Raw genomic sequence first — 13,607 nt, 5'->3', positions numbered from 1 at the left:
AAATTTATTTCTCTGGAGAAATAAAAATATATACTGGAGAATTTTTCTACGAGCGAATTCTTCTACCTCGGCAAACGCTTGAACTAAAATGAAAAAAAAAAAATTAATAATTAAACTGACAATCGATAAAGTAGACACCACAATAAATAAAAAAAAAAAAAACAACAATCTGTGCTCCAAAATTGAAAGTCTCAATAAATAATTTACAAAATTACTCAGTGATGTCATGTATATTTAAATAAACAATTAATAAACACAAAATATAATCACACTGCATTAAAATAACAATGACATCTTACGTAAAAGAAGACGGTAAGTAATATCAAAATATTTACAAGTTAACTATTGTTAAATCATCAAAGCCGGATTCTTTATAACCTCCCAGACATGTAAACAACATATCCATAATTTTAATAACAATTATTAAAAACATAGCTAATTAATATTAATAATAATGTTTGTTATTTTTATCCAGCTGGAACTTTTATAGCAGCTAGTCAACGACCAGATGGTACCTGGAGAAAACCAAGAAGAGTCAGAGATGGATATGTACCACAAGATGAAGTCCCACTGTAAGTCAACAAAGATAAACTAAAATCATCAACAATAATCAAGTTGTATTATTATCAACAAGAAAAATCATCTAAAAAAAATTCTAGACTAATAATTTATGTTGTTTTATTTGTTGTTTTCAGTTATGAAAGTTTAGGAAAACAATTTTCTAAAAATAAACCAACATTTCCACCAGGAATGTCTGCTGAATATGTTGCTGCTCATAAAGCTAAAGTTGATGCTGAAACAAAAATAATTCCTGGCTTAGTTATTGTTGATGAACCAAAAAAGAAAAAGAAGAAAAATAAAACTAAAACTGTTCAATCATTGGCTAATGATTTAGCTGTTACAACAATCACTGAACCTGCTGATAAACCTAAAAATCAAGCAGCTAATAATCAAAAAATGCAAAAACAAACAAAAAAATCAACAAAACCACAAGCAGCACCATCAACTAGACAAGATAGTCAATCACATCTTAGTGATAGTATGAAAAGACTTAAAAATTTACGTAAAAAATTACGTGAAATTGAATTACTTGAGAGTAAAATTAAAAATGGTGATATTAAAAATCCAGATAAAGAAATTTTAGATAAAATAGGCAAAAAAAATGATGTTCAAGATGAAATTAAGACACTTGAATCAAATCAATAATTAATTTTTTAATTTTATATGCAATATAACTTAAAAAATAATTCATTTTAACAAAAAAAAAAATAAAATATCAATTCTGACGTCAAATTTATACAAATTAATATTTTTTAATAGTTATAATTATTGTAAATTTCAACTTTTATTTGAATATATAACTTTTTTTTATCAACAATAATTTAAAGATTGTTTATAATTATTAATTGATTATTATAAATATTTTTTTCAACATGCTATTAACAGAAGAGACATTCAACTTTTAAAACAATTTTTTTTCGAAATGGTACATCAACAAATTCAGCGTGTGATGAATAATTTTTTTGATACAAATAATAGTGTTAATTTGTTAAACAATTGTTGCTAAAAATAAAACAATAATTTGTTTGTTTTATCAGGGAAAAAAATAAGCTCCAGTTGGAAAATTAAATTTCTTTTTTTGATGAAAAACTTGATGAACTTCTTGGTGTTACTGATACGAGTCGCTGCCATCGCAATGTTTTTTTTTATTTTTTTATTTTTTATCTGTCAGATGACAAGTTGACAGTGGTTATTTTGTTTATAATAAAAAGATAATTTAAATAGTATTTATTGTATGTTGAATAGTTTAAAATGAATGACAATAGTGTTCCAATTGTTGAGCCAACAATTGACTACAGCAAGGTTTGTTAATTGTTCTCATAAACTTTGTGATAATTTAATTGTTTTTTTTTTTTGTCATCTAGGTACCACCAATACACCAAAAAAGAATAGTATCATTTATTAATCATTTTGTTGTTAATACTGTGACATTTTTAAATAAATTTGCTTTAAATTGTGAAGAAAAGCTGTATGAATTTGAAAATAAATTACAAAAAATTGAAGCTGCACTTGTGATACTTGAGTCTCGTGTGAGTAAACACCTCAATAAATTAAAATTATCACTGTCATAATGTTATTTATTTTTTTGATAAACAACAGCTAGCTTCAGTTCCTGGTCTAGAGGAAAAAATACCAGACACCACAGATTCATCTGTAAAGAAAAAAAAGAAAAAAAAGAGAAAAGATAAATCAAAAAATAATGAAAAGAAAAATATAAAAATTGATAATAAAACTGACAAAAAAATTAGTGAAGAAAACAATGAACCAGATAATAAAGTTGATGATGAACCTGGTGATTCTGAAAATGATGATAAACCAATCACTGAAAAATCTAATCTCCAGCCAATAAATAAACATCCAGTTTATGAAAAATTTTTTAAGATGATTAATTTTGGAGTACCAAAACCAGCAGTTCAAATTAAAATGACCCAAGAAGGCCTGGATCCATCACTTCTCGAGTAAGAACAATCAAACTATGATTTATCAATAATTTCCAACATGTTAATTTAATATTTTATTTATTCTTCACAGTGATCCAACGAGATTAATTCCACAATCAGCTGATACACCACAAGAATCATAATTTATGTTGTTAAATTTTTATCAATTATTTTTTATAAATAAACATTTTAAAGTTGATAATAATTTATTTATAATACAACAGATAAGATAACATATTATTCAAAATTATGATTAACATAAAAACAAATTTTTTCGGACAATAACAAGCTTTTTTTTTTTCAAACAAGTTTTGTTATTTTGATAAACATTTGTTGATGACGTCTTTGGTGGGCAACGTGTGATTGTTAATTTTTATTATATTGAGTCATTGAATGAGACTTGTTTACCTTGAATTTTTCGCGGATTTGGTCTTTATTTGGGACAGTTATCTATGATAGTTGATTTGAAAAATTAATTAAATAAACTGGGTTAAATAATAGCTAACAAAATAATAAATGATTAAAGGTTTAATCTTTGAAATTAATTTTCATAACAATTGCAAAGATTGATCAATTAGTTAGAAAAAAAAGGAGGAAAGATAAGGAAGAATAGAGATCGGATAGTAATTGACTAAATTCAATTTTTTATCTCTGTATATTCACCAAGCGGCGCAATGTGTACAAATTATTTTCATACACGCGCATCATTGTGGTGTTTTGTCTTATTTTTACAATTTCATTACGTTTTTTTTTTTTCTAATTAGTCAGAAAAAAATAGAAAATTAATTTGTAATTATATAAAAAATTTTCTAATATGCTGCTTACAGGAGCTGTGAGCAGAGGTGATTTTCAATTTCTAAAAATATTTTTTAGGGTAAAAACAAATTTATCAGTATAAAATTTTTCCTATCATGCTGCAGAAACGATATTTGAATTTTTTTCATCGATCCATAAAAAATAATATGCATTTATTAATTAAACCGAGTTAAACGATATTTTATTACCAATCGAATTTCTGGGAGACCGATCATAAGACAGTTGTTATTTTAATAATAGAATAATTGATAAAAAAATTATATGGAATTATCCAAGTAACATCATCGATTTTGTTTCCCATAATGTCGATTGAACGCTGATATATTGAATGAATTTTGGGGTAAAAAAATTGTTGTCTAATTTTGTGTGTGATACGAATAAAAAGCCACAGTCATTCAAGATATTTCAAAAAACATCGCTCACATTTTAAATTGACGCTGGCGACATCTATACCCATCAAAACATGTCGCTAGATTTTTTTTTTTTCAAACAAAAATTATCAATTAAAAAAGTCTATAAATTCTTTAACTTTAATAATTAATCAAATTAAAATTACAACATAAAAATTACTAAATGAAAGAAAAAAAAAAAAAACATGAACAATCAGCGCCGAAAGAACGCCAAAGTAGGAATTTTGAATCCAAGCGACATGTAGCCTCGAACCGGACGTTCAATCAACACAATGAACTCTCGAACCCCTCGTCAATCAATGATTTTAATAAACCAATAAATTAATCATCAAATAAATTATCAATAATTAAACATTAAATTACATAAAAAAAATTTTAATTAACAATTATAAATAATACATAATTTTTATTATTTAAAAAAAATTATATAAAAACATAAACCAATCAGCGATTTATTGAGTTTCAAAGACGCGCCATCTTCATTTTTAAACAAAGCCGATATATATGCCGGTCGTAAATAAAAAAAAAAAAAAGTAAAACTATAAAACAAGTCATGAAAAAAAAAGAAAAAAAACTAATATTTATTATAAATTATTAATATTAATTAAATAATTAAATTTAAAAAAAATGATATTTACATTTATCATTTCTGTATTTATTTTTTTTTCTCCCTCACTCGTAGACCGTAGTGTCTCTCCCTCTCTCTCAGCTTCTCCCTCTCTCTTGCTCTCTTTTGAAGTATCACCCTCTTGTCCCCCTCGCTTATCCATTTCTATTTTAACACCCCTCTGTCCGCACCCCGTGGCATACAATCGTGACACCGTCATTTCTCCCACTACAATTTTTGCCTGACGACGCTGCTCTCTCGGGCATTTCGCCGGAAACCGACGCCGCGCGAGGACTTTACCGCATTCTCTAACTCACTCACCTCGAGGTTCTCTTTAATTTTTTTTTTTTTTTTTCGTGTTTTTTCACGCAACCATATTACTACTACAACATCATAACACGTTTACGTTTTACGGCCACAACATCAAGTTTTTCAAAAAATAAATAAAAAAGTATTATTGTGCTACATTGTTGTTTCGGTTATACCAAATCAACGTTAACGCACATAATTAATTATTAATTAATTAGCTAATATATAGTATATATATTTAAAAAAAAAAAAAAAAATTAAACAAGATGAGTACCAAGGAAAACAATGATGTTGCTATTGAGAAATCAACGGAAAACGAAAAGGCGTCTGGTGACGCAAAATGCGATCTCAAAGGAGGTATCAAGAGGGCGGCTGAGGTAAGTTAATAATTATTATTCTATAATATATTATTAATATTAATTTGTTGCTGTTAATTTTTTACGACCAGTGGTGTTTTTTTTTTTTATTGACTTACTCCAATTCAAGCGGGAAAATTATTAGGACGCGTACTCATTTTTGACGTCCATTAATTTTTATAATTTTTTTTTCATCAACATTAATAACTAATTAATAGAAATTACAATTACACTATTATTTATCGGTTTATTTATATAATTGTATTTATTTTCATTTTTAGAGCAACAAAAATAATAAAAACGTGAATTGAAAATATGCCGGCCGGCATTAATTGCTGGCAAATAAAATAACAGTTATTAATGAAAAAAATTTTTTCACATTGATACATTAATAGTTGATAGAAAAAAATTTTTTATAAATAAAAAAATATAATATATATGCCGAGGTTAAAATATAGAAATAACAAGCGTGCGTTTTTGGAGCAGAGGGAGCAATTGTATTGGAAGAGAGGTCGGTTAGTTCATACATGCACACAAACAAATGGACCAATGATATTAATGGAGCAAATTTTTAAGAATATACTAGAGATCAAAAAAACTAATAGATATTTAAATTATTATTTCTAATATTTAATTTACAATATACTGTGAGACGCCATTATTAGAAAAAAATAAAAGTAAACGGTCGCGTGGCTTCGGTTGATCACCCCTGTCGGCTCGTCACAATGCCGTCTATAATTACCAATCCCGTATACTCGCATTTCTCTCCTCAATCCAACAATATATTATATCAATGTGTTGGTTGAGACATTAAAAGATAAGGAAGTCAAGGGAACCCCGCAAAAATATCATTTTTTTTTTTTTCATACATTTATCCTTGAAAAAAATAAAATTTAATTCAAAAAAAAATTAATAAAATTACTCCAAATTTTTCATATAAATTTTTCAATAACATGTGCTTATTGATAATTAAAAAAAATAATATTTAAATTTTATTAATTAATTTAATTAGTTGATTTTTATTTACAAAAAATTTTATTCGAAATTTATACTCATTTTATTCCACCATATTTCGACGCCGGTCAGACGCCATTTTCTTGCATCGCTGTCATCATTATTTTTTTATTATTATTTTATTATATTTGCTAAATTTTATTATTATTATTTTTTCAACATCTTTAAATCAACTCCCGCGCATTTTTATATATACTGTCCTCAATTTGTGGTCATGTGATTTTTCTATATATTTTTTTTTTTTTTCGTGAATTTTTAAGTTAATAAATAATAGTTACTATAGGTTAATAATACGTGTACAATAATGTCATGTTTGTATTTTAATTAATCAATAATATATATATAACTGAGGATAAAAATAAATATCATTTTTTTTTTTTTTTCTATCAATAAACACTGTTGATAATTGATTTTGAAAAATAAAGAAAAATTCGAAATTTATTTCGAATCGAAATGTTTTTTTTTTTTTTTTGTGTTTCGATTGTCATTGGTGTAAACAAACATGTCATTATTAGTAATTTGAATTATTAATTTAATTAATATAAATTGCTTTATATTTTTTTTTTTTTTTATTTTCGAAATGTTAGCAGTCGGCGCAATGCTATATGTTGTATTATGATATCGTTGGTGATTCGCGCGCGTCTCTCCTCATCTTGTCTCTCGTACATTTTTTTTTTTTTTTCCCCTTTTTTCTCATACATATTAACTCGATGCTTTTACATACTATCTTGTACTTTCTATCCTCCTTCAACTTGCTACTACAAAACTAACTTTACTTTTATTTTTCTCTCCTTCCTTCGTTACACCTCACCAACAATCTCTTCTCTCCTCTCTCGCTCTCTCCTCTTTTTTTTTTATATACAAGCCAGCGTTTTCCTACACTCGTTTTACCAACTTTTTAGAAAACATTGCTCTTCATTTTTATATATAATTTTTTTAATACCTCATTCAGCATATTTTGTTATTTCAAGATTTATGAAATTTCATTATCAGATAAAATTTTATATTTTTTATTATCATCATCTTACTAGCTTGAAATAATTATTATAATTTCATTTTTTTTTTTTTTATTTATTTTACAGCTACTGATTAGTTTTATTTGTTTAATATATTATTATTATTATCTTGTAGTCGTCACGTGGATTATAAAAACCGGCTTCTTTTTAAACTCAAGCCCACACGCGTAATCCAAATATTTTATTTTTTTACTCCGATTTATTGATAGTAGAAAATATTATCTATAAGTATTTGTGTGTGTATATTTAACACCCGCAATGTTACTTCAATGGTATATTATGCAATCGATTTCTGAATAAAGGGCCAAACACATACAGCCAAACACAAAAACACACACGTTGTTTCAACCCCATCATAGGTTTTTGTTGTTGAAAATGTACTGTGATGGGCTTGGGGGGTTGTTGACAGTACTCTGAAAAATAAGGGATGTAAAATATATCCCTCGAAATGAAGAGAATTAAAAAAAAAAAATTAAACAATTGATAAAACCCCTATAGGAAATTGGGGGTGGAGTCTTTCGACCATTGGATTGTCGATGACCTCATTTCAAGTGTAACACATTGTTATTGATAATTGATAACAAATAACGATAACAATTTTTTAATATTTAATTTTTTTTTTTTTATTTAATTATTCAACAAACATTTGCTGTTATTTTCATTAGGGTTAAATTTTTTTTTTTCATTGAAAGTATTTTTTTTGTTAACTAATATATAAATAATTTTTTTAATGGAATTTTTTTTTTTTTTTTTTTGGTTTTTTAATTATGTAAAAAGAATTGATATTAATTAATCAATGATTTTTATTTTTAATTAAAGGGATAATGTGGAGTAAAAAAATTTTAATTTAAATATTTTGATAATACAGTTTTCTAGCTTGTCAACTGAGCAGAAAATCAAGCGGGAAATTTTAAAATTAATATTTTTAACGACACTGGTGCCCTGTTCTCCTGATCCTCATGCAATCAATTTTTCAATTTTAAAATAAATATTAATTAATTATAGCTTTGTTTAAGTGAAACTTAAAAAAATATTTAAATTATAAATTCATTTATTTATTTTTAATGGAATTTAAAATAGAAAAAAAAATTTAATTTCACGAATTTAAATAATAACGTCGAGACATAATTATTATTATGAATTTTAGCTATTTTTAATTATAGAATTTTGCACTCGTCGTGTTATGTCATTCAGATAATTCACAAAAGTATAAAATTTATTTAAAAAAAACTTATTGTAGCAATGATTCTATCAATGCTATCATTTTTATTCATTTTATTCGGCAAAAAGGTTTGTTTTATTTATAATTAAAAAACCAATATATCTAAATTATTATTACAATTAAAAAAACGATCTTTATAATGACAATTTTACGTAGAAAAAATCAATTTTTAAATGCAATTTATAAAATAAAAAAAAATTAAAATGTGCTTGTTGAATGATCAGGTTATCTCGTGAGACCTTGTGATTAGTGACTGGCTACATATTTATTATGTATATTTTTATTTTCTATAATATTACATTTATTACTTTATTCCAATGCCAAATTCATTGGCGTTACTTTGAACTCTTATATACAATTCGAGAAAAAAAAATAAACAAAATTATGCAATATCTATTTTTTTTTTTCTTTTATTGAAATAAATATTTAGCAGTTGGATAAAAAAAATATGGGGTCAGTTATTTAGCTCAGTGAAAAATATAAAGATTTATATTTATTATTGGATTTTGAATATTTTATCCCTGTATTCCAGATTTTGTAACTAGAACGGGGTGCACCAGACACGCGCATCAGCTTGCTTGATTTTATTTATTTTTCCCCTTAAATTATTTAACACCACACACTGAGTATCATTATTATCATCCCCTACTTTTGTCTATATATATTTCGAATGACCTGGAGAAACATCTGCTTCATTTAGCTATTCTATTTTTGATTATAAATATTAATAATTAATTGTTTAAATGTATTTTGTTTGTTTAGGAAAAAAATGATGATGTAAAAAAACAAAAAAAAGAAGAAAACGGTGGTGACATTGATGAGGAAGAACTTGATGATGAAGTTGAAGATGAAGAAGAAGATATTGATGGTGAAGAAGATGAAGTTGAGCCTGAAGATGAGGTTGAAGGTGATGAAGATATTGATGAAGCAGAAGGTATAATAAATTAATTAATAAAAAATACAAAAAATTTATAATTTAAATGTACTAATTATTTAAATTTTACAGATGAAGAAGATGATGATGTAGAAGATGGAGTTGATGAAGATTATGAGGACGCATAATAAATATAATAAAGAAAAAAAAAAAACAAATTTTTAATTGTAAAAATGTTTTTAAGTAAGTAAAATTGGAGGATTATAATGGCGTCGTCATTTATCATCGACAAAATGAATTTAAAAAAAATAATATTTTAACGTAATTTAAATAAATAATATTTACAAACAGAATGTTCAACTCAGTTGGATAGAACTGATTAAATAAAAGAATTTTTTTTTTTTTTTTTATAATTTTAAATACCGCGCGTAAATTGTAAATTGTAATAATTTAAAATAAACAAAAAACAAATATAAATTGACGCCTTTATGTTTAATCATAAAATCCTCTCAATTGCAAGAACAAAAATGAATAAATAAAAAAAATAAAATTTTTTAAATAATACAGTTTTAATAATAATAAATAAAAAGTCTTCTAGAGTTGTGACGAGTTGACTTGATAAAATTTTACGTTGCAAATAATTGTCACGATAAAAAAAAACTTGGCTCATTGCAATTCTAGTCTTCCTCGATATCACCAAATGATGTAAAGCTCTAATTCATCGTTAATAAAATAATATAAAAATTTAAAAAAATAAATTAAATATAGTTTATCATCATGGTAATTGTAAAATCAAATTGTGATTTTATAATTATTAATTGCGCACTTCCAACAAAAGCATATTGTAATAAATATTATTTTAATGATTTATGAGCAAATAGACCTTGTCAACGTGGTACTTGTCGCCATCTGGCTTTTATTCGCGAGACACAGTTTTGTAATAAAACTAAATAACAAAAAACAAACAAAAAAAAAAAAATAAACTTATTTAAGAAAAAAAAAAATATTTAATTATAGTGTAAAATGAACACTTGTGTGAGGGTGATGATAATTTTTTTTTTTTTTATTATAAAATCAAATTTAATTTACGAATGTCTGCGTGTGAATTTTTTATTTGTCAAATTTCAAAATCGAAAAGAAAAAAAGCTATTAAAATTCAATGGAAATTTTAATTTTATTAGTTTTTTTTTTTAATCAATAAATTGTATAACAGAGCTGCGAGTCTGGCATTTACCAATATCGTTTTTTTTTTTTAAATGAAATTATTATTTAAGACATTATGGTATAAGCGGTGCATGAAAAAATAAATAATAATTGTACGTAATAATTTTAAAATAATTTCAATCATGGCTTCTTAATTTTTGCGCCGCTCAAGTTGTTCAATGTATAGAAAAAAGAAAAAAAGTAATAATAATCTTCGAAAAACCAATAAAAAAAATGGAAATAGATTTTTTTTTAATTGTTTAATACCCTGCATTATTAATTTAATTATTATTTAATTAAAAAAATGACATTACAATTGTGGGTAAATTTATTTGTGTGAATGATTATTGTTTGACTTTAAACATTGCAAATAAATTATTATGCACAATGTGTGTAAAGTTATAAACAAATATAAAATTATTATTGTTTTTTTTTTTTAATAAAAAATAATATAATGTAAACACAAGGAGGATTTATAAATAACAAAAACAAAAACTCATTAAAACATTCAACAAATCCAAAGATATTTTCAAATTTTTTTTGTCTCTTTTTTTCAAATTGTTTATAAAAAATAAACAGCTGATTTTTATTTAAAATAAATAAACAATTTAATTAATTGTTTTATTAAATAGTTTATTGTTTTTTTATTTTTATTTTAATTATCCATCATCCTCGATTTAAATTGAAATTAACAAAAATTAATTGGTACTTTTTACACGTGTCTGCTTCAAAATAGTACCTTGACAATGATAAAAAAAAAAAAAAAAAAAACAATGGCATCCTTAAAAAATGCAATAAACAAATTAAGGAAATAATGCTTAAATTAAACAAGACCAAAAATTAATTAACATAGCATCCATTAAAACACATTCACGAAAAAATTAAATTAATTTTTTTCTTCATTTTTTATTTCGATTTTTCATTTTTTTTTTTTTTTCGATCAATTATCAATTTTAATAACCAGTGATTTTTGTATACCACTATACAACAGGGTAAACGATACAAAAAAAAAAAAAAAAAAAAATGTAAAACATAAATAATTTGATGTCCTGTTCAAAAGAAAAAATTACCTAAAGAAAAAAAAAAAAAAAAATGTAAAATAGTTAAAAATTAGTATAGTAAAAAAATAAATAAAATAAATAAACAATAAACAATTATTTATTAAATTTGAAATTTTATTATTTATGATAATAATTTTATGATTATCAATATGATTTTGATTATTGTTTCGAACAATAAATTGAATCAAATAATTTAAGATCGTCAGAATTAATTTTAACACTTGACAAGCTTTCTGACAATACTTCCACAAGACCTGATGGATCTAAATTTTCAATAATATCACCAGGTGTTTGCTGATGCTCTTCAAAATTATTATTCACATTAATTAGTTGAGCACAATTATTATTTTTAATTCCCAATGATTTTAAAACTAGCTTATTATCATTACCACTAATATTGTCAACAAAATTGCTCATTGAATTTGCTTTTGTTGTCTTTGATAGTTCATTATAATTTTGGGTGTTGATTGTTTCAGTATTAATTTGTGATAAATCATCAATAGCAACAGCTGGATAAGCTGTATTAACACCAGCATGTTGTGGACAATTAATACAAGTGCAATATTCAAATGAATTTTCATCAAAAAAGTTTGAGCTGTTACCCAATGCATTTCTTTTTCTTTTTCTTATCTCAGTTGTTTCTATGTCTAAAAATAATTTATTAAAATATTAAATCATCATGTTACATTATGTTTCAATTAATAATTAAAATTTTACAAAATATTATTTCTATATATGTTTACCTGGAACAAATTTAATTTCGTGAAATTCACTGTTGGCTTTATTTGATCGACGATAAAGTTGTATAAAAATTGTAACTGGTTCTTTAATATTCAAATTTGAATACGCTGGTGTTTTCAATGTAATTGCTCTCTAAATAATAATTTATAAATTATTTTCTAATGATATTAAACATAAATTTATGATTTATTTACCTGATAATGAATATCTTCTGGTTCAAATATACCTGGTGCTTTCCAAATGACATCATCTTCATCATTCAATTGATAAAACCAAACTTCAATATCGGTTTTATATATTTTTTCAGTTAAAATAATTATTTTTTGTCCACCACTTGCTGGTACACTGTCATGGCTAACAGAACAAATGGTCATTCCATTATTAGCAGTTTCTAAAACAAAAAAAAAAAACAAATTAACACTATTTAAATGTATAATAATTTTATAATTGTTAATTAATATAATTACTTGAATCATAGATTATTTCTGTAACAGCTGTTTCAATTGGTACAACAGTATTTATCATTGGAACTTTGACAAATGCTTGAATAGCCAAACGAACTGCTGATAAATCAAATGACGATGAACTGTAATATGCACAATCAAATCCAGCTGTAAATAAATTTAATAATAACATTAAACATTGTTTTAATTGATTGATAATAAAAATTTATATAATTAATAATGCATTTACCATTACATGGATCATGTCCCATCAACATTTTTGCTCTGATGAATTGATCTACTTCATTTTTTTTGCATGATTGAATACCAATTTTTTTAAATTCCATAACTGGATTATCTGGTGTTAAATTAAAATAAACAATGCCATTTACACACTCAATATTTTTTACATTATTATCTTTAAATCGTAAACCATGAGAATGTATATGATATGGATCATTTTTACTAACACATGATACTGAAACTCTTGCTGGACCTTGTAAATTATGAATCTATAAATTAAATTTAAAATTATTTATTTATAGAAAGAAAAAATAGACGAATTTATTATTGAGTTGAAAATTAAATTATTTACTTTTATTTTAAAATATGTTTTTGTTGTTTTTGTTGAACTTCTACCCAACAATGTTTCTGTACGATTTTCACCAGTATATCGAAAACGAGTTGCGGATGCTGGCTGTTCGACAATTTCAATGAAAGGTGTATTATAAAAACTCATTTTTTAATTTAATTAAAAGTATTTAAAAAATAATATTTTGCAGAAAATTAACAAGTGCTGTCAAGCCAACTGATGGAACACAACTAAACACGGCATAAAACTTGAGAAAATTATTTTCAAAAGCTTAGAAAAAACATGTGTGAATAAATAGCGTGGGAAAGTAACGAAAATATGCGAAGAAAAAAATGAAAGTCATCATATTTTATTCGTGGAAATAGACAATGACATTTTTAAAAACCCTTTGAGTATTTTATTTTGTTAAATATTATTGTTATTACTAATATTAATTTTTATA

General features: G+C 24.5%; 4 protein-coding genes across 5 annotated transcripts; 3 read left to right on the top strand and 1 right to left on the bottom strand.

The window, feature by feature from the left end:
* Positions 1-161: 161 nt before the first annotated feature.
* LOC122848239 (partner of Y14 and mago) lies at positions 162-1,281 on the top strand. Its single transcript, XM_044146173.1, has 3 exons — positions 162-312; positions 476-572; positions 696-1,281. Exons 1-3 carry the CDS (start codon positions 288-290, stop codon positions 1,204-1,206), a joined length of 633 nt encoding a protein of 210 aa, XP_044002108.1. The 5' UTR covers positions 162-287; the 3' UTR covers positions 1,207-1,281.
* Positions 1,282-1,649: 368 nt separating this feature from the next.
* Positions 1,650-3,841, top strand: LOC122848238 (WASH complex subunit 3). 2 transcript variants are annotated; one of them, XM_044146172.1, is made up of 4 exons: positions 1,650-1,858; positions 1,926-2,090; positions 2,161-2,519; positions 2,593-3,841. In XM_044146172.1, the coding sequence occupies exons 1-4, from the start codon at positions 1,817-1,819 to the stop codon at positions 2,642-2,644; spliced, it is 618 nt and encodes a 205-aa protein (XP_044002107.1). In that variant the 5' UTR covers positions 1,650-1,816; the 3' UTR covers positions 2,645-3,841. The 2 variants fall into 2 exon arrangements, with proteins under 2 accessions (XP_044002107.1, XP_044002106.1); XM_044146171.1 differs by having other exon boundaries at positions 1,656-1,863.
* Positions 3,842-4,564: 723 nt separating this feature from the next.
* On the top strand, positions 4,565-11,102 carry LOC122848237 (prothymosin alpha-B-like). Its single transcript, XM_044146170.1, has 3 exons — positions 4,565-5,020; positions 9,014-9,185; positions 9,258-11,102. Exons 1-3 carry the CDS (start codon positions 4,910-4,912, stop codon positions 9,311-9,313), a joined length of 339 nt encoding a protein of 112 aa, XP_044002105.1. The 5' UTR covers positions 4,565-4,909; the 3' UTR covers positions 9,314-11,102.
* Positions 9,803-13,511, bottom strand: LOC122849362 (putative transcription factor p65 homolog). The gene is made up of 7 exons (XM_044148054.1): positions 13,169-13,511; positions 12,824-13,085; positions 12,598-12,741; positions 12,325-12,521; positions 12,133-12,262; positions 11,609-12,036; positions 9,803-9,838 (listed from the first exon to the last, which is right to left on the bottom strand). Exons 1-7 carry the CDS (start codon positions 13,310-13,312, stop codon positions 9,803-9,805), a joined length of 1,341 nt encoding a protein of 446 aa, XP_044003989.1. The 5' UTR covers positions 13,313-13,511.
* Between the last annotated feature and the right edge of the window lie 96 nt (positions 13,512-13,607).

The sequence above is a fragment of the Aphidius gifuensis genome, linkage group LG2, assembly GCF_014905175.1.
Source record: "Aphidius gifuensis isolate YNYX2018 linkage group LG2, ASM1490517v1, whole genome shotgun sequence".
In the NCBI taxonomy this organism is placed as follows: Eukaryota; Metazoa; Arthropoda; class Insecta; order Hymenoptera; family Braconidae; genus Aphidius; species Aphidius gifuensis.
Note: the sequence above shows the minus strand (reverse complement) of the source record. Positions and strands in the feature narration are given on the sequence as shown.